The 25,495-nt window shown below is 40.6% G+C and overlaps 1 protein-coding gene across 1 annotated transcript; it reads left to right on the forward strand.

Moving 5' to 3' along the window:
• Positions 1–390: 390 nt before the first annotated feature.
• Positions 391–25,428, forward strand: LOC138968261 (uncharacterized). Its single transcript, XM_070340828.1, has 10 exons — positions 391–635; positions 8,602–8,994; positions 14,837–14,973; positions 15,387–15,576; positions 15,971–16,219; positions 16,536–16,781; positions 17,138–17,302; positions 18,963–19,064; positions 21,764–21,880; positions 22,435–25,428. The coding sequence occupies exons 1-10, from the start codon at positions 575–577 to the stop codon at positions 22,512–22,514; spliced, it is 1,740 nt and encodes a 579-aa protein (XP_070196929.1). The 5' UTR covers positions 391–574; the 3' UTR covers positions 22,515–25,428.
• The last annotated feature ends 67 nt before the right edge of the window (positions 25,429–25,495 follow it).

Genomic DNA, 25,495 nt, shown 5'->3' on the forward strand with positions numbered 1-25,495 from the left:
TGTGTGTGTGTGTGTGTGTGTGTGTGTGTGTGTGTGTTTTATTTTGATTTATATTTATATTCTTTATACTTGTTTTTCGTTTCATGTGTGTATTGTAGTAAGGACTAGCTGTAAGAAAGGACCATATGGACCTAATGCTACCTCGGTAATACAGTTTTCGAGTTGAGTTCTCTCTCTCTCTCTCTCTCTCTCTCTCTCTCTGTATCTGTCTCTCTCTCTGTCTCTCTCTCTCTGTCTGTCTCTCTGTCTCGATCTCTGTCTCTTTTAAAAGGACCAGGAAGTTCAAACTACTCTCTCTCTATTACGTGTCCGTTTCCGTTCCGCGTTCATACGAACAGGAAGTTTAATGTACATGAAAGCAGTAAATAGGCTTTGGTTTAAGTGGTGTTTGTCATAATTCTAATAATATTTCCCTTCACTGTTAATGCGTATAAACGGTAGCATACTATAGGAGAGCTTTTTTCGATAATAGGTTTCATAGTTTTCTTTTCCTCATCTCCGACTCCATCAGTGCTCAGCTGACTATTTCAAGTCTGTGATTGTATTCATTCTTCGTCATATCTCAACTATTACCATGTTTTCACGAGGAATATGCCTTTGTTACTGTGTCGTTTCATTCTTCAGCCTCAGTAAAGGTAAGCTGACTATGAATTAAAAATAAATCAAGTTTGCTTAACGCTGCGGACATTCGCAACTCAGTTGTGATAGTCGACATCATTATGGTCTTGTTTTGGCCTCGTTGAGGTGCTTTCAGTACGTGTACGCTGGCAGTAATCAGTTGTGATAGTCGACATCATTATGGTCTTGTTTTGGCCTCATTGAGGTGCTTTCAGTACGTGTACGCTGACAGTAATCAGTTGTGATAGTCGACATCATTATGGTCTTGTTTTAAATGACGGTACCCACCGTTAATTCAATTTTCATCTTCAGTTTCACAAAACAAAAAATGAAAAACGACTCAATTTTCAATATTTCGTTTTTCAATCTTCAATACGGTAAACAGAAAAACAGTTCACTTCCGTTTTTCAATATTTGATTTTCAATTCACAAATCAAAAAACGAAACAAGGTCTACTTCCGTTTTTCAATATTTTGTTTTTCATTCTTCAAAACGGTAAACAGCAAAACAGTTTACTTCCGTTTTTCAATATTTCATTTTCTAAACGATAAACAAAAAACAATCAACTTCCGTTTCTTCATTTTTGTTTGAGTGCGAAGCACAAAGCCCGCGTGATAAATACAATAACGGGATGCTCCCTCAAGTTCCCTGGCGCGCAAATTAAGATGGCACTGGAGGAGTATCAGCCCATGATAATTGCCCTGCTAAATAGCGGGGAGACATACGAAAGCGTGTCAAACACACTTCGAAAATCCGGGTTGGAAAGAGGAAGTTCGGCGGCCAACCTTCGGAAATTTTGTAAGGATCGTGGGATCAATCCCCGGAGCCGGACTGTGGGCGACCAGGCCTTGGATACAATGGTGTCCAGAGCGGTACAGGAGGTACAGTATAATAATAATAATAATTACAGTATTTATAATGCGCTTGTCTTATAATAATTACTTTAAGCGTGCACTCATCTCGTCAGTACATGTGTATATGTAATTGTGGAATATTATTGAGATTCGATGGCTATGGATACTAACTATCAGCAAGGGAGGCGGGAGGTATGTAGTGTTCTTGTTGTGGTGATGTTTCTAGTGTGTGTGAAGGTGAGAGGTCAGAGTGTTAGTGCATTTTTCCAGCGTCGTTGGTGTCGTCTGCTTTCGTTTCTTCGTCCAGGCAGAAGGGAAAATCACTTCCCGGTTATCATGTTCACATGATCTGTGTCTGGGCAATCATTCATTAAAAAGTAAAAGAACCAAGAGCTAATACCAATAACTATAATAATAAAAGTAACAGATAAGAGGACACACGTATACCATTTTAGGTCACAAAGTCTAAGAGCTGAATATTAATCACCTAGCTGCTTTTTGTCGAGTGCCTGTGGTTTATCACATCTCATTAGTTTCGGTTTGGACATTTTTACATCAATAATACGACTTATGCACATCATATATTCATAAATTATTGTACTATTTTAATAACGTATAAAACTTATAAAGAAAGCTGGTTTGCGTTTGGGAAATTTGTGGAAGTCCATGGATACATCGTGTAATGATATCATTCACGGTACCACTGAGCCCTAGTGGATCCAGTCACGATAGCACTCTCTAATATTGAAGTCTAGATTGATGTTGCTTGTGCACTTCCGCTCAACTGTCTTGAACTCAAGCCTGATTAGTTTTGTTGGGTTTTCTTTTATTGCTTCTTCTCGTGTGACTGAAGAATAGAGAGAACATTACACATCGTGTGTGTGGTCTCGATATATTATGGATTATTATGAGAGGGCTAAGTTTCGGCGGGGCAATGCAAGGTGAGACTAGTGTTTGGTGCATTTGTGGGGTGTGTATTGTGCTGTACTTATTGTTTGAATGTTCAAATCTTGTTCGTCTGCTGGCTACTCAGATTAGCAAGGTAAATAACGACCGGACATAAACAAACCCCCGCGTGTGAAAACCGCGTACAGGCTCAGCAAGCACAGACTTATTGTCAGTTGATGGTGCAATGCACTGTGATGATGTCACTTTGAATCGCTGACATCATGAACAACAGTCAAACATCAATCATTCACAAGTATGCAGATACCACAACGAACAAATGGCTTACAGTTTCCTTCGTAACATTGTAACTAACAGCATTACATACTTTCCCCGCGAGGTTGATTTTGATCAACACAACCTCTTGTGTGAATTAATTATTGCTGCTCAGGAGGACCTATGACTTTAATAAAAAAAAAATTCTCCTGCAAGCATAAAGAATGTTTATTGTGGACCTTTATTTTTTTTTATTGTTTGCGTTGTATCAATTTATTTACGACGTGGAGAACAAGGGAGATATATAGCTGTGTATGTGCCAGTAACAGTGAATACAAATTCATTTACTTGTTCTTATGTATTTTTATTTATTTAAAGGACGTGGCATTCCCGATGAATTGAAAACACACAAACAGAACCCACTTGTGGCCCATGAGAATCTTCCGCATGCAGAAGAAGCTGCTGCTCTGTATCATCTGGAGACTGGTGGACAGCTTACTGCCCCTGCTCCATTTGCTGCACCACCATTTCCTTCCGAGGATCATCGGAAAAACAGTGAAGCTGCTTTTACACAGGCAGTGCCAGACTTAATGACACTGCTAGATTCAGCTGTCAACAGAGATTATGTACCACTGCAGACAGCTGTGAAGACTCTCATTGCAACAGTTCGACAGTACTCTGTCTAAAATGTAGGCCTAGGCTATCACTCAGTACAATCTCTTTTGAACCAAGTACTTGCTTGTATTTGATGCGTGTACGGCTCCTATGATTTCATTGTTTTTCTTTGTGATGTAGAGGTTTTTTTTTTTAAAGTTTGAAATTGTCATTAAAAGAAGAAAACATCACGACAAAATTGGGAATACAATAGCCCTTGGTAGGCGCCGCACTGTGGCTGCCGTGCTCTCCGCTGAGGAGAGTAATCCGCATATCACATTCGTGTAACCCGAAAATTATCAAAAATGAAAATAAAAAAATCAAATATCAAAATCAAAGATAAAAAAAAAATCAAAACACCCCAAAAAATTCAAAGTCTTTCGGGCCACGCCCTTTTTCAGTGAAATTACTTCCACAGCTCGCTTCACAGCACAGCTCTTGACCCTATTTTTTTTTAAAGAAAAAAGGTTGGAAAGAAATGAAGAACTGTGTGTATAACATGCAGCTTCAGTGGTAGCTGGTTGTGACTATCGTGCTCTGCACAGACATGTTTGTTTTCAACATTTTTGTCGTCACATTGATTGTATGTACTGTGTCTGCAACTCAACGACCAGTGCATAGAACCGTCACCAACGGGATACATGCTATGCAAGTTTCATGATTGATTGATAACTAGTTAAGAAACTAAGTTGGATTGTTCAGTTTCTACTACGTTATTGAAATACGTACACCATGTGCCGCCTATATTGTTGCATCTATTTTAATGTTATTTATGTCATCTCTGGTTTGCCTGTCTCTGCTGATGCCTGATGCTGACCATGTTATCTTGGTTGCCTGTCTAATGCTGACCATGTTATCTTGGTTGCCTGTCTAATGCTGACAATGTTATGTGATTTGTCTGCCTGATGCAGACCATGTTATCCGCTGTTTGTCTTGATGCCTGATGCTCACCATTTTGTCTCGTTTGCCAGTTTGATGGAGACCATGTTATCTGTGGTTTGTCTGATGCTAACCATGTTTTTTGTTTGCTTGCCTGATGCTCACCATATTTTGTTTTACAATTGTTTTGCGAGTGTATGCAAGAAATTGTAGAGTGCAAGAAAGAAATTGTGGAGAGGATGGATGAGAGAGGAGTAATTAAAAAACATTCAAAACAAACATACACACAATTTGGTTTTGTGATTTTTATTGTGTTCTAGTTTGGCATAATTCCATCGTCTTTCTGACTTTCCCTTTATTTATTTTATTGCAGTTTCTGCCATTCATGCACACATTCTACAAGCAGGATCTTTTTCAAAAACACAATAATATAGTAAAATGGCAATGTAACTGGGGCGGTATCTGCGTCGCAAGATTGTAACCCTCCGGTTATGTCCTAACCACGGGTTATGTGAAACTTGCCATGAACGGGATGAACCGGGGTTTTAATAAACCTGCGTCAAAGATACCGCACCACAAAACAAGCAAGAAAAAGTGCAGTTACATACAAATAAACAATTATTACATATAGCGTATAGGGGAGACCGGGGCTAGTCCGCCCCCGGGGCACATCCGTCTTTGTCTGTTTATTCTTACGTTTGCCACCTTTTAGTCATTCACACCATGTGAGAGTGGTGTCCCTTCTTCCCGCCATATCCTGCAGAAGTTCAGAGGTTGCGCGCCCATATATCGTGAGTACAGGTCACAAAAAGTGTTTTTCTTCATTTTTGTAACATGAATGCATAGGAGTTGACTTAGGTTTTGATGCATTACCTCTGAGAACAAATACTTAGTCTTGGTGTCGAGTGAAAGTGCGTTAATTAAGGTCGAGTTCTGACGAAAGATTTGCTTCTTCCTTCCCATGTTGTGCTCGCTATCTGGCACTAGAGTTGCCTGCCCGTGCGGGGGCAAGTCCGCCTATTTGTCATGGGGCAAGTCCGCCATGAAGAATGTGCAGGTGTGGGAAACAGTCCAGTTTACATCTGCCATAACTGTGACTCTGATGGTGACTCCATCTATTCTCGATGGTAAAGATTGCAGATTCATGTCTAAAAAAGACTGACGCCGATTTGTGTTACATTCTTTCGACATTCTTTTGTATTTCGTCATTGGCATTTTTGAACCTAAATATTGAAGGGAATTAAAAAAGCTTTCCAACTGATCGGGTGCTTGTTTGACTGACTGTGTGTGCGTGCGTGCGTGTGTGTATAAAGCTTGCCCACTACTAGTCTTGTACCTACTATGGGATGAGAGCGGCGGACTTGCCCCACCCTGTAGGCGGACTTACCCCGACTTGGGGCAAGTTCGCCTACGTTAGGGTAGGTCTACTTAAAGCAGTATGTACAACAAATGTTCATGCGCACATAAAAACTGTCTGCACATTGATATCAGCTACACATTTGTCTTGATGTAAAATAAAAAATCAGTCTTCTAGTTCATCAAACTCGCCAGTTATGCTACCAAAAGCATAAAAGTAGGCGGACTAGCCCCGGTCTCCCCTACAGTAACTCTATACAAGTACTTGCAAGCACATGAGACACACATAGAACCACCAACACATGTCAGTAAGAGGATTAAACCTTTGTCCGTCTGTTGCACCATTCAATCTAAATGGGTGAGATTGTGCATCAGGGAAGATAATCAAACTGCATATGAGTCAAAACAACATGACACCAACCACAAACACAAATGACACCGAGCTTCGATTGGTTGGGAAATCGGGGAGCGTTCATTGCGCAAGAAAACTATGAAAGATATTACATTATTGAGAAACGGAAGTTGATTGTTTTTCTATTATCGCTTTGAAAATCAAACATTGAAAAACGGAAGTAAACTGTTTTGCTGTTTACCGTTTTGAAGAATGAAAAACAAAATATTGAAAAACGGAAGTAGACCTTGTTTCGTTTTTTGATTTGTGAATTGAAAATCAAATATTGAAAAACGGAAGTGAACTGTTTTTCTGTTTACCGTATTGAAGATTGAAAAACGAAATATTGAAAATTGAGTCGTTTTTCATTTTTTGTTTTGTGAAACTGAAGATGAAAATTGAATTAACGGTGGGTACCGTCATTGTTTTGGCCTCATTGAGGTGCTTTCAGTACGTGTACGCTGACAGTAATCAGTTGTGATAGTCGACATCATTATGGTCTTGTTTTGGCCTCGTTGAGGTGCTTTCAGTACGTGTACGCTGACAGTAATCATTTTTGGACGGGGTATATATTGAAGCAACTAGAACTTTGAACTTTCTGTTGAGTGGAAACGTTGTTGAAAAAAGACAGCCTCAGCACATGCACTCTCTCAAATCAATTTCAACATATACACGAGTGATATCTTTTTAAGTGTTGGAAATGTACCAAACGTAGGCAATCAATCTGTGAAAGTATTGCTAAATTTTATATAAAGGACAGGAACACATTTGGACACGGCATTTATCAATAAACAGAACTTCTGTGGTTAAAATGTCTCGTGAAAATTTAAACAATCACTCACGTAACATGGGACCCACTGGACGTCAAATCTGTAGAGCAACCCATGTTCATTTCCTGCCGGGTCACTGGACTACTTGAAAGTGTGTTAATGACACAGACCTTTCCGTGTAAACAATTCGGTTCACAATCTCAGATTTACCGAGGAATTTACATGGAACAAGATATGCCCACTTGGACTAATACTAAAAACTAGCACCCTGACTGCTTTTTGTTTAAGATTACAATTTAGTTTTTATTGATTATTTCTTTAAAAGAGCAGTTGTGGAAGAAATTGATTTGTTGTAAATGTTTAACTGTTCCCATGGAGCAGTCAGGGAAGTTGGTTTTCGGGTATGTGTCCAAGTGGAGGGAATAACAGCTATTGTGTGGACCGCAACACGGTGGCCTAGTGGTAAGGCGTCCGCCCAGTGATCGGGAGGTCGTGGGTTCGAACCCAGGCCGGGTCATACCTATAAGACTTTAAAACTGGCAATCTAGTGGCTGCTCCGCCTGGTGTCTGGCATTATGGGGTTAGTGCTAGGACTGGTTGGTCCGGTGTCAGAATAATGTTACTGGATGAGACATGAAGCCTGTGCTGCGACTTCTGTCTTGTGTGTGGCGCACGTTAATTGTCAAAGCAGCACCGCCCTGATATCAACCTTCGTGGTGGACTGGGCGTTAAGCAAACAAACAAACAAACAGCTATTGTGTTTGCAGGGTAGCAATAGGGTTCGATATTTAGACGAGACAAGTATAATGCTGACGAGTCGAAGACGAGTCGCATTATACTTGTTCGAGTCTAAAAAGGTTGCTACTCAGAGACATAGTTTTATTTTTGAGTCTCGCCACCAGAATGTTATGTTTAGGCAAGACACAAGCTACATCTACATTAAGTGGTATTTAATCTATTTAACGGAGTCGGTCAGAACGAGGAAGTAGAACATGAAAACACACCCATATTTGGGGAACATGTCCCCTTGTACACAAAGAGATTTTGGGTTTCAGTTACAGATCCTTTGTGAATTTAGTATTATAGCTAAGTTTTATTTAGTGCATTATAGGTTTTAAATCGCCCGAAGAGATACGCAGTTAACTTTTTTGTGTTTAAAATAAGAACAACACATATCAGGGCTAACTAATCAGCGGATCGGAAATTTAAAACATTACGAGTAAACCACGATAGTCTACGCAAACGGCAATTCTGGGTCAGAATCATTGTTTTGTACTACGTTTTTGCTTCTGACAACAATGGACGTTTATGACATTTGGCGTTTGCCACGCGTTTCATCAACTTCACGTATGCATTGCATGCTTCGACAGCACTAGAAAATATATATCGATGAAGAATCGGATCTCCGATACAGGAGATCCAGACCAGTTTCATTCATGTAGTTAAATAGCAAAGTCATAGAGTACTTTCTAGACAACAAAGACAAGAGGCCATAATTTACATTAACACACACACACGCGCGTGCGCACATTGGCAAGAACATCCGGCAATTGTTTCTTTGTGTGTGCTGTGTACTGTCATCATCTCAAATGTCTCTACTACCACACACTCACACTCAAACACACACACACACACACACACACACACACACACACACACACACACACATTCACACACACATTCACACACACACACACACACACACACACACACACACACACACATACACCGTCTCTGTCTCACTCTGTCTCTCTCTCTCTGTCTTTCTATCTCCCTCTCTCTCTCTCTCTCTCTCTCTCTCTCTCCCTCTCTCTCTCTCTCTCTCTCTCTCTCTCTCTCTCTCTCTCTCTTGTTGTATTTTGTCTTATGTTCAACATATTTAACATGACATGTTCAATATGTTCAACTGACTGTTCAGGTCAGGGCCTGCGACTGGAGCCTTGCGAAGACGGGGTGTTTGAAATTGTGCACAACTCGACAAACAACTCCATCACTTGCCACAGTGGAAACGACAACGCGGGGCGAAGCTTGACGTGGACCTTAAAATCAAGAGTTGGAGTTCTGAATATCTCTGAATGCTCCGAACACCGATGGCGATGCAGCATACGTCTCGACATTGACATGTTTGAAGTGACACCAAAGTCAACAAACAGTTCGACTCTAGTCGTGAACACGATACATTCAAATATGGATGTTCCCGCACAATATGTCTTTGGATGGTTACGATCTTTGTTCGACAACGGTACAATTTTGTGCACGGACAAACGTTTCCCCGATGTGCAGGAAGCCAGGTGTGCCACAGACTATATCCGTAAGTAAACTTCCACACATTTTTCGTTGATATGTTGCAATGCATGGAAGCTCATTCTGAAAAATAAATCCACTCAGTGGTTTACTATATGAACAAACAATGACGATGAACGTACACTGTTCTTCACCAAACTTGGTTGTTTTTGTGAAAAGAAAAAGGGGGGGAAAAAAACGAGAAAAAAGGAGTATGTTGCAAAACTGAAATAAGAACATTTCTGAATCTAAATTCCAAACTGATTGCTGGTGAGTCGACTCACGATGTAAAAAAAAAGAAGCCAACGTTATAGGCCCGAGATACACACAGTTATATTTTGGGTTTAAAATAATGACAGCACAAAATTGGAATACCGGAACAATAAATGTCTCAACATTCAATTATTCCAGGATTAATCGTCATGCTCTGGTCTTCAGAGAATGCAATTCTTGCTGCACCACCTCTCTACCATTGCTTCGTGCTATTGTCTCGCCTCTGCCAGCAGTACAACTTGCGCCGGCACGGGCTAGGTTCCGAATTGGATTGTCTAAAACCCAACAGATTTTGTCTTTCTGCAAAAATAGGATTGAATTTTGACTCTGAAGTTGACTCGTCGTTTCACCTTCATTTAATCAATTGGCATACTTACGGAGTATTCTCCAGAAAAATGGTTGTCAATGACAGCAAATGTCTCTTAGACCTCTTTAGATCCAAGTCGAACGAATGCGTTTTCAAAAAGGTTGTCGCGGACAGCATACCTTTGGGAGCATTTACTTCTACACTACTCGTCCTAAAAAAGTACACGCATACATTTAGCTGTAGATCTTTGTGATGCGGCGAGTTATACAAATTGAAAAACAAGTATATCGCCAGAAAGATAATTTATGCTCCTACCGTGTGAAATAAAGAGTTTCATTATTCATAAATGAGTGTCTATGCAATGTACCAGAGACCCAGGACACCCCCCAAGAGCAAATTCGCCAAAGCAAATTTGCAGACACTAAAATACACAAAAAATCCAAATAAGCAAGAGTGACCCCGTTTTTGATCTCAAATTGAAGAACAACTCATACAAATTGATATGGTTCAGCTGTTGTGCCTAGCAGTGTTGTTTTGCCATTTTGAAGGAGACAGGTGTCAGCCTCGTCAGAAGCCGTAAAAGGTCTGTCTTTGCGTCATTTCTGGAGGGCTGTGTGGGTAAAAACGCTGTTTTGTGATGGCTCATCGTATTGCTTTTAAATTTGACATGAGTATTGATACATGTAACACAATTGCAAATACGCGTGACAAATATCATGGCGTTTTGATGAGTTTGTTGGACGAACTTGAACTTTTCAGAAAAGTTTTATTGATTTATGATAATTGTTTACAGTATTGTTGCAAAAATTCAGCATTTTGCAAACTTCAACACAAATGAATACTACAATTGGTGACCAATTTTGTTACGACAACAATGCGCTTGGGTGGCTTGGAAATGTGAACGCAAAAGAACAATTACGAAAAACAGGTATTCCAACATCAAGTCCAGCGCAACTGACTGAACTGGCAAGTCAATTGCAGCGATAACAAGAACATTGGTTGATTAAAATCAACATGTTCGAAGCAATGTTTTCATAAAAGAAGCGGTATTGTAGGGGCACATTTAGTATTTGGGTTACATGTGTTGCAGAGTATTTGAAAAATCGTGGGCATAAAAACATGCAAAGAAGAGTGATAGGTCCCTGTTGTGAATATAGTCAAGTGGATAAATTGATTATTTATGTATCACACTAGTTTTATTGCTACAGCAGTCCCTCTCATGAACGGACACCCTGGGGCCAGTGCAAACCTGTCGTACATTGCAGGTGGCCGGTCACGGAAGAGGCCCCCCCCCATCATACACACTCAGACGGACTGAGTGAGTCTTTGCTACTGGTGAACGAGCTCTACTTATCCTAAAACAATAAGGTCAAACTACTACAACTTATAACTGAAAGGAAAAAACCTGTCCTGTTTAAAATGACGTTCAATCAACGGTGTCAGAAAAAGAGAGATAAAAGAAATCCTCAAATTCCTGAGGATACAGGCACCCCATGACAGCAGCCACGAACACACTCACAGAGGCACACAAGCTTGTGCAGATATTTTGCAAAAATATGAATTGAAAACCTGCATGTCGTAATTTCTTTTTGTGTGGCTTTATTGAATGCTTCAGGCAGTGACTTTTCCCTGTCCAGTTTCCTCTTTCGTCTCGCTTACCCCTCTCTTACCCCCCCCCCCCTTCCCCTCGACTCCCTTTACCCAGCCCCGACAGCACAGAATTCTAATCTGCAAGGCAGAGTACACATTTTCTAAAAGGAAGACTACTCCTCTTTAATTATATCCAGAGATCTTCCAGCTGTCTCCATCATAAGCCAAGTGGTCGAGTCTTATACCCCCATTCCACACAACCGTTCAAGGTCCCGTTCCCGTACCGACCAAGGAACGGTGCGGGCACGGGAGGGATCGGGAGAGAACCGCATTGGAACGTAAATGATCGTTAACGGAACTGCTTTGATCAGTAGGGTCGGTAGGGACGGTTGAGTTTGGGCTGCATGTTCAAATATTTAGCCGTTCCCCTCCCGATCAGAATGAACGGTAATGGAACCTCAACCCATCGGTAACGGAACGCTTGGATCGTTAAAGGAACTTAAAACAACGGAAACGCAACGGTAGCGCTCTCTCACACTGAGTTGTCATAACCACATTCCACACATCCGTTTTAGGTCCCGTTCCCATACCGAAGGACGGCTGCCACTATGGTCAGACGCTGTTGAAAGATGCCAAAAACGGCCGTTTGCGAGGCGTTCCATTGTTGTGGCAGCAGTCCTTGGTTGGTACGGGAACGGGACCTAGAACGGTTGTGTGGAATGGGGGTATAACTTTTGACACCGACAAACTGAAGAATGAACAGATCTATGAGGTCCAATGGTCCAGGGTCAGGAAACAAAGAGTATATATGGCCTGGGGCGATTGTAGCTTCCCTTCTTCATGTCCGATAGACAAGGACAATAAATAGTAGAGCATAGTGCAATTTCATGTTGGCATCTTCTCCACTGGAAGCAAGAACCCAAAGACTGAAGACCAAAGTGCTTACCCCACTTCTGACCCGAATCACCCCACCCCCCTCCTGCTGGGTACACGTGCACTCAAGTTAACACAAGAAAATTGGTTGATTAAAATCAACATGGCCGAAGCAATGTTTTCATAAAAGAAGCGGTATTGTACGGGCACATGTTGAATTTGGGTTACATGTGTTACAGAGTATTTGAAAATCCGTAGGCATAAAAACATCCAAAGAAGAGTGATAGGTCCCTGTTGTGAATATAGTCAATTGGATAAATTGATTACTTATGTTTCACACTAGGTTTGCTGTTAGAGAGAGGAGACGGTTTGGCGGTCATGGGTTGTAAGTTATGCAATGTGCATGTTCTTGTGATCGTTTTGATGAAAGCGTCATGAAGAGGGTGTTACAACAATGTAAATTTTGTTTTTGATGTTTGGTCTTCGTTGTGGTGGTTGTAAGATTGTGATGTGTTTAACCAACGAGATACAATGCTATTAGGGACATGGTAATAATTAGTTGCCGGTATGGACGATATTCTGTGCTGTTACGGTTTGAGATTGTTGGCAGGGGTGAGCAAAAGTGTGACCGACTCAGCGCAGAGATGATCGAAGAGATTGTTTCGTAGTCTATTAGTGTTGTGACAAGCGTTGGCAAATACGAGTACATATGTGTGTAGTTGTATTTGACCATACAATGCCGAGCCTTCAAACAGAACATTATCCAAATCAGTAGGCTGAATAACATTGAGTACGTCGTCTGCTGACGCCGGTTGGTATACAGAGTCATTTGTCAAACCTGAAAAGAACAACAACGCAGCCAGCGCAATTGCCGTGCCCTGACGACCACGCACCGGATCAAAAATAAACCTTAATAGAGACAGAGAGAGAGAGAGAAAGAGAGACAGACAGACAGACAGACAGATAGACAGAGAGTGACTAGAGACGGAGAAACAGATAAATGAACACCGGGTGAGAGAAAATGACTCGAGAGAGAGAGAGAGAGAGCGCATGAGATCGAGAGAGAGACAAAGAGAGAGAAAGAGATTGTGAGAGACAGATACGTATACACACACAGACACTAAGGCAGAGCGAGGGGGAGACGGAGAGACTTGCATGGAGTGTACGTGACAGACAGTGTGTGTTGCTATAAACAGACAGACGAGGTGCAGCTCATTTCCGAAACAGCGCAATTGGGACAACAGTGACATGATACTGTTTGCGCAGTTCATTTCCGGAACAGCACAGATGACAAAGTTGGTTTTAACAACTGATCTCGTGAGAACGGTAATAAACGACTCATATCACCTTTCCGAACGCATTCCAATAGATGTCCGCTCCTGCGGCCATCAATAAGCGTGCCAGTTCAGTCTGCTGCGAAATGAATGTGTGTACTTTTTTACACCCCCGGTATAGGGGTGAATAGGTTTCACTCGATGTGTTTGTTTGTTTGTTTGTTTGGGTGTTTGTTTGGGTGTTTGTTTGTGTTCGCATATAGATCTCAAGAATGAACGGACCGATCGTCACCAAACTTGGTGAACAGGTTCTATACATTCCTGAGACGGTCCTTACAAAAATTGGGACCAGTCAAACACACGGTTAGGGAGTTATTGGTGGATTAAGATTAAGACTGACATATTATTTGGGTGTGTGTTGGTGTTCGCATATAGATCTCAAGAATGAACGGACCGATCGTCACCAAACTTGGTGAACAGGTTTTATACATTCCTGAGACGGTCCTTACAAAAATTGGGACCAGTCAAACACACGGTCAGGGAGTTATTGGTGGATTAAGATTAAGACTGACATATTAATGGTCAATTGTTTGTTTGGGTGTGTGTTTGTGTTCGCATATATAGATCTCAAGAATGAACGGACCGATCGTCACCAAACTTGGTGAACAGGTTCTATACATTCCTGAGACGGTCCTTACAAAAATTGGGACCAGTCAAACACACGGTTAGGGAGTTATTGGTGGATTAAGATTAAGACTGACATATTAATGGTCAATTGTTTGTTTGTCTGACTTCCGACTTCCGACTTCCGACTTCCGACTTTTGACTTTTGACTTTTGACTTTTGACTTTTGACTTTTGACTTTTGACTTTTGACTTTTGACTTTTGACTTTTGACTTTTGACTTTTGACTTTTGACTTTTGACTTTTGACTTTTGACTTTTGACTTCTGACTTCTGACTTCTGACTTTTGACTTTTGACTTTTGACTTTTGACTTTTGACTTTTGACTTTTGACTTCTGACTTCTGACTTTTGACTTTTGACTTTTGACTTTTGACTTTTGACTTCTGACTTTTGACTTCTGACTTCTGACTTCTGACTTCTGACTTTTGACTTCTGACTTCTGACTTCTGACTTCTGACTTTTGACTTTTGACTTCTGACTTCTGACTTCTGACTTTTGACTTCTGACTTCTGACTTTTGACTTTTGACTTCTGACTTCTGACTTTTGACTTCTGACTTTCTCTCTTCTGACTTCTGACTTCTGACTTCTGACTTCTGACTTTTGACTTTTGACTTTTGACTTCTGACTTTTGACTTTTGACTTTTGACTTCTGACTTCTGACTTTCTCTCTGTCTCTCTGTAAGGACGGGGGTGTTTTTCTTACCTCGGAGGAATTTCTTGTTATGACGAGTAGTGTAGACTTGTCGCCGAAACCCAGGTAGCATACAGAGACACGTTGTCAGAAACCTATTCACTGTAAGACAAGGACTGACTGGCGTGATTCATCATTCCAAGGATGTTTAAAAAAAAAATCCCATTGTTCGCACAGGTCTGCCACAAGGTGTGTCCTGCAGTGTGACTTTGAGCACAGCCACATCTCCATGGACACTTGCCGCCCACTGTGACGTCAGCAAAGTGTTCTCTGCGATGGGACGGTACTCCTGTCGCCTGATGTTGTCAACAGATGTAAGCGTTCGAACACTGCAACACTGCACTTTTTTCTTTTATACTATACCCTGACCGCAGGAAGTATTAGTTATTATTATTATTATCATTATTATTATTATTATTATTAATTAATTAAATTTTTTTTTTTTTTGGGGGGGGGGGGGTACGGATAATTACATCTCCATACGAGAAGTCTTCATGCAGATGATATATATATACACTTAGAAAAGCAAGGGAAAAAATAACACATGCCTGTACCCACATACGGGAGCGGAGAGGTGTGTCGATGGAGCTGGGAAGAGAGAGAGAGAGAGAGAGAGAGAGAGAGAGAGAGAGAGAGAGAGAGAGAGAGAGAGAGAGAAGCAGGCCAGGCGTGGCGGTCCAACATTTACAGGTTCAAGGCCATCATAGTGTGCATTTCCACGTTTCAGGGTTCATCTGTTGCACTAGGGTCTGCAACAAATATGACGACAGAACCTATCAAAGGCGACGATTACGTCAGCGGATCATGTAACATGACGTCGATTTTGTCAGCATCCAGTGCAGACCCCAGGTTCTTCGTTGAAATCACACCTGGAAAGAAGGAATACGAAGCCAAGAGGAAGGGGACCCACGCGATACGTTCGTTTTTTTCATATGTTCACATGTATTTCTTGCTTTTTGGGGGGCTCTGAATATGTATGTGTGCTCCCCCCCCCCCCCTCGATTTTTCTCTTTCTGTTTGTTTTATGCGTCTATTGTTTTCATCGCCTCAGTGACGCACTTCTTGTTCTTGCTTGGTTTAAAACAACATTATTTTATGTTCTTGCAATAACAAGAATAATGCTGCAGAAGCGTTACTGCAGATGGCTGTGCTGTTGGGGTTAGATGAGGAGTAGGGCGGGGGTGGGGTTGGGGTCTATAGAGGCAGAGAAAGGCGGGCATCTTTTTGTGATATAATCCCCCAAAACAACACACAAAGCATTTATGAACAGTTAAGCCTTTTCGATCATTCATTCATGTATTATTGATCCAGGGGTACCAACGTCAGCGACACTGAGCCACAACTGTTCGAGCAGCGTCGCGGTGGGCGATGACATTGGTTGCACGTGCTTTGCCATTGACGCAGGCAGTCCTGCCGGGCTGCTGCAGTGGAATGTGTCGAAATCAGACCTCTTTTTACAGCGCAATGTGCGGCGTGAGGATAACGGAAGAGAGTTCACATGCAACTTATTGTGGAACGGAGCAATCATAAAGTCTACGACTTTTAAGCTGAATGTCTTGTGTAAGTTGTGAAAGTTACAGGCCTCTTCCAAACAGCCCCCTAATAAATAAATAAGTAAATAAACAACAACAACAACAAATAACAAACAAACACACAAACAAACATCATTATCATACAGTGCCACTTTACATGATCTTGATGCATATGGTAGTTTAAATAGTTTAATCCATGGGATCTTTACTCTTAGATTGTGCCATTTATTTTGTCCTGTGTTTGTGAGATACCGAACACATTCTGACGTTTTGCATTGTAAGGGCAAGCTTTGGATCTTTTGATCCTTCTCAAATTCTCAACCTGTCATTAAATTCACCTTCAGATCCACCTTTATCGCCACTGAAATACAACTGCCCTCCATACGTCATCGAAGGTTCTGATCTGGACTGTTCTTGTAACACAAGTGACGTTGGCAACCCTCCTGGAAAATTGTGGTGGAATGTGACGAAATCCGCACAACTCCTACGTCATAACATACATCGCAATGACGCAGGCACGAGTTTTACCTGTAATCTGGAGTGGAATGGGAACACGGTGAAGTCAAAGATGTATACTCTGAGTGTCGTTTGTAAGTATGTTTGCACTATCGATATCCGATTTTTTTCAATATCTTTTATTATTTCTCAATATTTTTCTTTGGGCATTTGCATTATGTTTGCCCGTCTATTCGTCCGTCTGTCTGTCCATCTATCTAGGGATCAATAAATCAATCAATCAAGCAATCAATCAATCTGTTTGTCTGTCTGTATGTCTATATATCTGGGTTTTTTTCTCCCCTAGTTTGTCATTCATTCCATTTTTAATCGTGTATTTATGTATTAATTTATTGGTATCTATTTAATTTATCACTTTCGTCGTATGATACTATAGATTAGGCAAGGTAGGCATCACGTGCAGTGACAATCTTGTTCTTTCAATCGCCAGCGGACAGTGAATCTGTGCAGCAAGCTCACGCCAGAGGGCTGGCGACAGGGGTGGGTTCAGTGCTGGCAGTGGGGGTACTGGTGCTGGTGCTGGTGTCTGTCCTCCTTTGGAGGCGTGGCTGGGTCCTACCCGAGATGTGTTCTCGGGTTCTTCCCTGTACTGCAGGTTTGTTTGTTTCAAAACGATAATCTGGAAAAATGATATGGCACAGTCGAACCTGACCTGGCGACCACCTCTCTATAACGATTACCTGCCCGCAACGACCACCCCAAAGCATCCCTGACGAGATTTCAGTGTCTCTCAGTACAACTAGCCTTTCCATTACGACAACCTGTCCAAAACGATCAAGTTTGGCCAATTGGTCGATCCCTTGGGTGGTCGATATAAACAGATTCGACTGTACAAAATAGTGTTCATCTAACGGCCATCCCAAAAAGCTCTAACTTTAAGTATTTTGGTCATTTGTGTCGTTCGTCGGAACAACGTTATGTTTCGACCGCCATTTTTGTCTCCCTTTATCTGTCACTTTGGTCTCAAAATGGCCGCGCCGATGTTTTCCTTTTTAATCACATGTACATAAAATGCATCTGTACAGTTCATTCCGTATCCTCTCATGGCAATTTAAATGCCTTTTTATGCTTAATCGAGCAAGTTATGCTAATTCAGAGGTTTAGATTGAAGTAGAAAAACTTCCCTGAATTTACAACGCTAAGTTCAAGACAGCCATAAACTGTTGTACATAATTATGCGTTATATTTACCAGGGGTTCAAATTAAAATAAAAATCATCCGCGCGTCCATTCTGAGAACGAAAGTGACAAGCAAAGGGAGAACAAATTATATGACCACCGAAAGTATGATTTTTTTTAGACCGAAGAAACATTGACCAAACTCTGAGCAGTTTTCGAGCTAGCTCATTCCGTCAATACATTTCACTAGAATCATTTCTTTGCATGGCCGGACTAGGCTAAGAGGAGGGGGGGGGGGGTGCTAGAGGTGGTCCAGGGGGATAGTCCCCCTGACGGTAGGGGCGGATCAGTTCATTTTATGGGGGGGGGGGGGTTCAAAAGTATATTGTGAAGGCGCGAAGCGCCTAGCTTGCTAGGGGGGTCCGGGGGCATGCCCCCCCGGAAAATTTTGAAAAAAAGGATGCAAAATGGTGCAATCTGGTGCATTCTGAGGATGATCATTACCAGTTTCAGGCAGCAGATTTTGTCACTGATTATAACCCCCAAAATTGAAACTCAATGTAAAATAAAGAAATGCATACTTCATTCAATATTTTCATATTTTTATATTTTTATATTTATAAGGTGGGTCCGGAAACCTTAGAAACCCCCCCCCTCTCGTCCGCCCCTGGGCGGGGTCAAGGGGCAGAGCCCCTTGTGGGGGTCAGGGGGCTTTGCCCCTTGAAGCTGATGGGTAGGTCATATTCTGAGATAAGAAAATGGTCGCTCCTTGCATGAAACGGCATAAATAAGCAATAATAAAAAATGTTTTAAATAAGTAAGGTACATGTTCAGGCTAGTGGGGGGGGGGGGGGGGGGTTGCGCAACCCCCATAACCCCCCAGTAGTCCGGCCCTGCTTTGCATTGATAAATGTGACTTGTATCAAAGAGAACTCAATAATTACACTGGATTATGAGTTTTGAATTTTTAACGCTGAAGTTCAATATTACTAAGTTCAGCTCAAATGGTGATTCAAATGGCTTTTTATGCAAGTAATGCAAATTCAGAGGCTTAGATTGCAGCAGGAAATTGTCCCTGAATTTGCAACGCTGAAGTTCAGCATAACCTAGTATGAAACAAAGTGTGTATCTCTGCAGCTTCGAGTGGCACCAAAGACAAGGGGAGACAAGAAGCAAGAGCAGACAAAGAACAACCGCAGGTAGTCAGCCACACTGAGAATGAAGGGGCCAAAGCTGAAGGTATACATTCTTACCTGTGTGAATAATACTTCTTTTTCTTCCTTTTCTGCGTTCATGTGCTTCAACTCTAACGTACAGTCGTGTTTTGCACGAGTGGGTTTGTACTTGTATGATGACCGTTTTCTCCACCATTGAGGCAGCCACACTCCGTTTCTGAAGGGTGTCACTACACTGATACACAGAGCGTCTGTTGGGACCGGGTTTTTGTTTATTTGTTTTGATGTTGTGTTTTTGGGAGGGAGGCGGGGGGTGAATGTTAGTGGGCAGGTATCTACTATATATATATAAGAATGGATGTAAGTGTGTGTGTGTGTGTGTGGTCGCCATACCTCAGAAATGGCAAGAGGTAGGAAGAAGATAGTGTGCATGCACACTGCCTAGGAGCCGCAGATGTGCATCTACTATATATATAAGAATGGATGTAAGTGTGTGTGTGTGTGTGTGGTCGCCATACCTCAGATATGGCAAGAGGTAGGAAGAAGATAGTGTGCATGCACACTGCCTATGAGCCGCAGATGTGCACCTGGGGTTTATTTTCTTGATTCATTGTTTCCTTCCTCAGATTATGAACCTCCCCTTCAATAACAGCCTGTATACAACTCTCCTGTGTTCACTTTCAAGTGAATAACTATCGTTCTGATATCATTTTAAAGTGAAGCTAAAGAAACCTGGTATCGGCACTGCTGTGCATCTCCTATGATCTCAATGGTATCAAGGCACGGGTCATAGCCCTTTGCCGCGACAAGGTTTGCCGATACCGGCACTTGTCTTGTCTAGACAGTGACGTCATTCATAGATGACGCCAATCATAAATGACGTTTGTCAAGGGAACTTATGCTTTCAAGTGTTGCTGCTTCCAGTGACAGGAAGGTATAGAGATTGATCATTGTATACAATCAATTTATCATTGTATACACAAATTACACAAACGTCATCTTGTGAGGGACCAAAAAATATTGAAACTCTCGGATGATTTTTTTGTGTGGTATCAACCTCGACCTACGGTCTCGGTTGATACCACAAAAAAATCATCCTCGAGTTTCAATATTTTTCGGTCCCTCACTCGATGACGTTGTGTAATCTCTATATAAATTGCAAGACCCGTTCAGAGCCTAGCGTTCACATATAGCAAGCACATCATGCCAGTGATATTAGAGACTCTCTATTGCTCCTATGACGGGAAGAAATTAAGAAAGAACAAGTCGCGTAAGGCGAAATAACAACATTTAGTCAAGCTGTCGAACTCACAGAATGAAACTGAACGTAGTCCGCCGCTAGTGCAAAAGGCAGTGAAAGTGACGAGCCTGTTTGGCGCGGTAGCGGTTGCGCTGTGCTTCATAGCACGCTTTACTTTACCTCTCTTCGTTTTAACTTTCTGAGCGTGGTTTTAATCCAAACATATCATATCTATGTTTTTAGAATCAGGAACCGACAAGGAATAAGATGAAATTGTTTTTAAATCGATTTCGGAAAGTTAATTTTGATCATAATTTTTATATTTTTAATTTTCAGAGCTTGTTTTTAATCCAAATATAACATATTTATATGTTTTTGGAATCAGAACATGATAAAGAATAAGATGAACGTAAATTTGGATCGTTTTATAAAAAATTGTTGGTTTTTTTTACAATTTTCAGATTTTTAATGACCAAAGTCATTAATTAATTTTTAAGCCACCAAGCTGAAATGCAATACCGAAGTCCGGCCTTCGTCGAAGATTGCTTGGCCAAAATTTCAATCAATTTGATTGAAAAATGAGGGTGTGACAGTGCCGCCTCAACTTTTACAAAAAGCCGGATATGACGTCATCAAAGACATTTATCGAAAAAAAAAATTATCATTCCCAGGAACTCTCATGTAAAATTTCATAAAGATTGGTCCAGTAGTTTAGTCTGAATCGCTCTACACACACAGACACGCACAGACACACACACAGACACACACAGACAGACACACACACACACACACACACACACACACACACACACACACACATACACCACGACCCTCGTCTCGATTCCCTCCTCTATGTTAAAACATTTAGTCATAACTTGACTAAATGTAATGACCAGACAGTTCCGGAAATGTCTAGAAGCGAAGGGAGGTAACTCTTACTTGGTTATTACATTGAAGGGAGGTAACTCTGAGTATGCAGGCATGTCTGATAGGGAGATCAGAAACACCCCCGGGTCCTCACTGCTCAAGTATCTAGAATGTTCCCAAGAAAGGGAGATAACTCCTGTGAAACTTATTTCTTTGACAATAAACGGTAAAATGATGTTGGTGGAAATAACTGATTTAGCAATGACCAACATCAGCTAGAATTTTTAGGAAGGCTCTAGAATCAAAGGGAGGTAACACTTGCTTGGTAACTCTTGTCATGCAAGCATACATTTTCATTCTCAAAGGGCGTAAAGTGATGAAGTTAAACCTTATTTATCTCGAACTTTCTCAAGAAAGGAAGGTAGCTCATACCTAAGTTAGAAACACCCGAGCGAAGCCGGGCCCTGAATGCTAGTAAATATTAATTCCGAACTTGATTTTTAAAGAAGACGTATTTTGTGTTACTTACGAAAACTTCCTTACTTTTTCGTGTTCTCAAGGAGCCGCGCGAACGTACATGTGCACATTGGAACACACTCGCACGCACGCACGCACACACGAACATTCGTTTGAATGCCTGTTCTTTGTCTTATTAGGGTTTTCAAACGTCTACGACACAACCGACGTAAGTCAGATTGGACTACAGTCACCCTACGAGGTTCTTCCGGTGAAATATAAGCCGACGAGTGCTCAGAAAAAGAGCAGGAAAAGATGTAAGTACATGTATACATAAAAAAGTGAAAAGTCTTTCCTCCTTTTGATCCAGTTCTTTCACGGCTTTCCTCATTCCTCACTAAGACTTTGAATTGACTGATGCCAGTATAGCCAAAGGCGTATTCAACTGATTCGGAGACTGAATAGAAGGGGGTGAGGAGAGAGTGTGGGAGAAGAGGAAAGGGGAGGGGGTGGAGGGTAGAGGATCAAATAAACATCTCTTGGCCCTTGTGTTTTAGTACAGAGACGCTGAGAAGATCGACGATCCCCCCCCCTCCCCTCAACTTACGATCGGAAAGATAAGATCGAAGGACCCTTAAATATCCCGGGCACCCAGGTTTTCTCTCTGTAGAAAATAATCTGTTTTAGCCTAAATGACAAACGATGACAAAACCAAAAAACCAGAAAAACTAACACCCTTATTATTATTATTATTATTATTATTATTATTATTATTATTATTATTATTATTATTATTATTATTATTATTATTATTATTATTATTATTATTATTATTATTATTTGTATCAATGAAGGATAAATTGTTTTTCAGCTGGGCAGAAGAAATCATTGTCTGGACCAGAGGATGAGGGTACCACGTATGAAAACGTACAGATGCAGAGGGGACACTGAGGGGCAGGCAAGCAGAAATGTAGTACTTTGTTCCAGACATGCGGAGGTGCCAATCATTATTGCATATACACAAGGGAGACAAGATACAAAATCAAATGTGAAAATCATGCAGTACAAAAGAGTGCGACTAAATGTCAAAGCGACAGGTAGTTACCAATAATTTTATCACGTGAAAATTGGTATTATCAAGTGATCATGCTTGATTATCAAGTGTTAATTTGTAACTATCAGGTGTTTGTGTTTACTATGGTTTTTGCGCTAGTAGGCCGAGGACAACACTGAACGTTTGTAATTACAACTTTCAGTTAACAGTTTCGCTGTGAATTACACAGAACATGTGTTAATTACTAATTTTCAGGTGATATTGGTAACCTCAGGTTTTGGCGCCAGTAAGTCGTCATATGACAGTATTTGGACGTCACCTTTTACCCGGAATTTGATTACTGTCGTCTGCTAGTTTTGAGCCGCTTTTATGATGGGAGCCGCAAATAAAGACTCTTGAGAAAAACTCATCTGGTAGCCAAGGAATATATTTGGAGAGTGTTCCAACAGCTTGAGTTGCTAGGAACTGTTCCTGTGTTGTGTTATTCATTTCAAGTGCGGCTATGATTTTTAAAATAGTAATTGAAGTTTTGTTTGTCTGTTTGCGTTATTTTGTTTTAATATATTGAATATCAGATCTGTCTTTTTAAATATTATTTGGTGTTTCAACTTTTCATCCATTTTTATCAGCTTTGTTTGTAAACGTGTAAGTTCGAATATATTCTTTTGTGTTAATTGGTCTTTTATCTTATTTTGCCTTTTGCCACGTTTACTATATAATTTTACATTTTATGTTTCAAGTTAATATATGTTCTTTAAATTAGTATAATTATGAGGTTTCATCTCGTATTTGCCTGCTGTTGTGTTACAAGTTTGTTGTTGTATAGTTTAAGTTCAGTTATGTTCGTTATGTTCTTTGTTTTAAGCGTGTTTTATTCATTTTTTTTTATACAACAACAAACAATAACAGCATTAAGAACGTTAACAAGCAGACTGCTTATGTACACGTTCTAAAATGATAATCAATACACATTCAGATAACAGAAAATGGCGAACAAGTGTTATGTTCTTTAATTATATATCTATTTGGTCTGTTTTTTATCTGTTCAACTTTACCAGCGTTGTGTTATATATTCCCTATATATTTCAAGTTTAGAAACGTTCTTTTAGTTATTATTTAATGCTTGATCTCTTATTTGCCTGTTCCACTCTATCAGTGTTACGTTATATAATTCACATGTCTTCCTACAATTATTTTTTGATATCATATATCTTTTTCCATGTTCCAATTTTGTTTTGTATACTTCCAAGTTCAGACATTTTATTTTAGTTATTGGTCAGCATGTCATCTCGTATTTGCCTTCTTCCAGTTAACTTAGCCAGTTTTGTTTTATATATTTCAAGTTCAAATACGTTCTTCTAATTTTGTTTATGGTGTTTAAATCTTTTTTGTCTGCTGCTAACGTACCTGTTTTGTTTTGTATAGTTCAAGTTCAGATGTGTTTGTTTAACTATTATTTGGCGTTTCATCTCTAATTTCGCCTGTTCTCAGTTATGTTTTATATATTTCAAGTTCAGATGTATTCTTCTAATTATTAGTTTGTGTTTCATCAGTCATCAATTAAAAAAAAAAGTATATAAAGGTTGCTCAATGGAACTTGTATTTTTTAGAAGAAGAAAAAACAACAACAAAATATGAACTTGATAGTACATTGACCCAGCGGTCTTTGAAGTAGACAGACCAATAAATAACGTATAAAATCGATGAATCTAGTCAATTTGTGGGCCTTACAGAATAAAACTAAACGCACTGCAGTTGTTTTCACCAAGACCAGTAAATCAAAGGCTGGCCTTAACCCGAGAAAGCACTGACAAATTGTCTTGGTAACACAAGCCATACTTTTTAATTCAGTTAGCAGAAATTCAATTTTAATCCCAATTTTAATGAATATTTTAAAGGTCCTTGTCTACATTTGTATACAGAAATCGACATTTGACCATTAAAATGCTGAGTCTATTCCCTAAAAATATTAACAACAAAAAAGCCTTCAATCAGGAAGGAGGAAGCCAGGGTAGCCGTTTGAACATTCATTGTAGTATTCCACCGCAGTAGGATATCCTTATTTGGCGAATGCCGAGGGCAAAACTCCTCTCAAATACCATGCATTTCGTTCGTTTAAAATAAACGTGGACAGCGCTCCAACACCCAGTGCTGTGATTGTGTGGGTGTGGCTGTCTACATAGGGACTTGAATTTGATTGGTCGATATTTATAGGCACAGCACATGGTCCAACACATGGCAGACATAAACACTGGAAGTGACACGTATCACTTCCCAAAAATAAAAACCTTTTTTACATGTATTTTTTGTCCTATAACTTTTTTCCCCATGGTTCATTCATCATCTGACATCGCAACATTTAACGGTGGGATTATTGAGAAGAAAAAAAAGCGAAAATGTAGACGAGGACCTTTAAGCTTCTGAGCTGAAATGCAATCCAATAGTCCGGACCAATAATTTGTGCATGCGTGTGTGTGTGTGTGTGTGTGTGTGTGTGTGTGTGTGTGTGTGTGTGTGTGTGTGTGTGTGTGGGTGTGTGTGTGTGTTCGTGGATCCAGGGAGCAATTGCGCATGCAATATTAGACAAAAACTACGTAAATAGACGAACTCCGGAAATACTTCTGTCGCGTTTTTATGGGCTGTGAAAGAGTGAATACTGTACTGTTCCTTTTATTGGGGCAATTAACGTTCAACACGTCCTCCTTGTCCACGTGTTTGAGACACACACACTCCCGTCGCTGGTGACTGGTCTATAATATCACGTTGGAAAGTGTGCCTTAATAAAGCAAAAGTATTCACTCTTTCACCACCCATACAAACCCGACAGAGTTATTTCCGAACATCGATATCGTTTATTGTTGAGTTATTTCTCTCGAAC

Source organism: Littorina saxatilis, linkage group LG1, assembly GCF_037325665.1.
Source record: "Littorina saxatilis isolate snail1 linkage group LG1, US_GU_Lsax_2.0, whole genome shotgun sequence".
Lineage (NCBI taxonomy): Eukaryota > Metazoa > Mollusca > Gastropoda > Littorinimorpha > Littorinidae > Littorina > Littorina saxatilis.

What these genes read in the sequence shown, in the direction of transcription:
- LOC138968261 (XM_070340828.1), top strand. Translation starts at nt 575, where the DNA reads ATGTTTTCACGAGGAATATGCCTTTGTTACTGTGTCGTTTCATTCTTC. An exon ending in GTATACTCTGAGTGTCGTTT is followed by an intron (nt 16,782 to 17,137) that starts GTAAGTATGTTT and finishes TTCAATCGCCAG; the next exon opens with CGGACAGTGAATCTGTGCAG. An exon ending in GGTTCTTCCCTGTACTGCAG is followed by an intron (nt 17,303 to 18,962) that starts GTTTGTTTGTTT and finishes GTATCTCTGCAG; the next exon opens with CTTCGAGTGGCACCAAAGAC.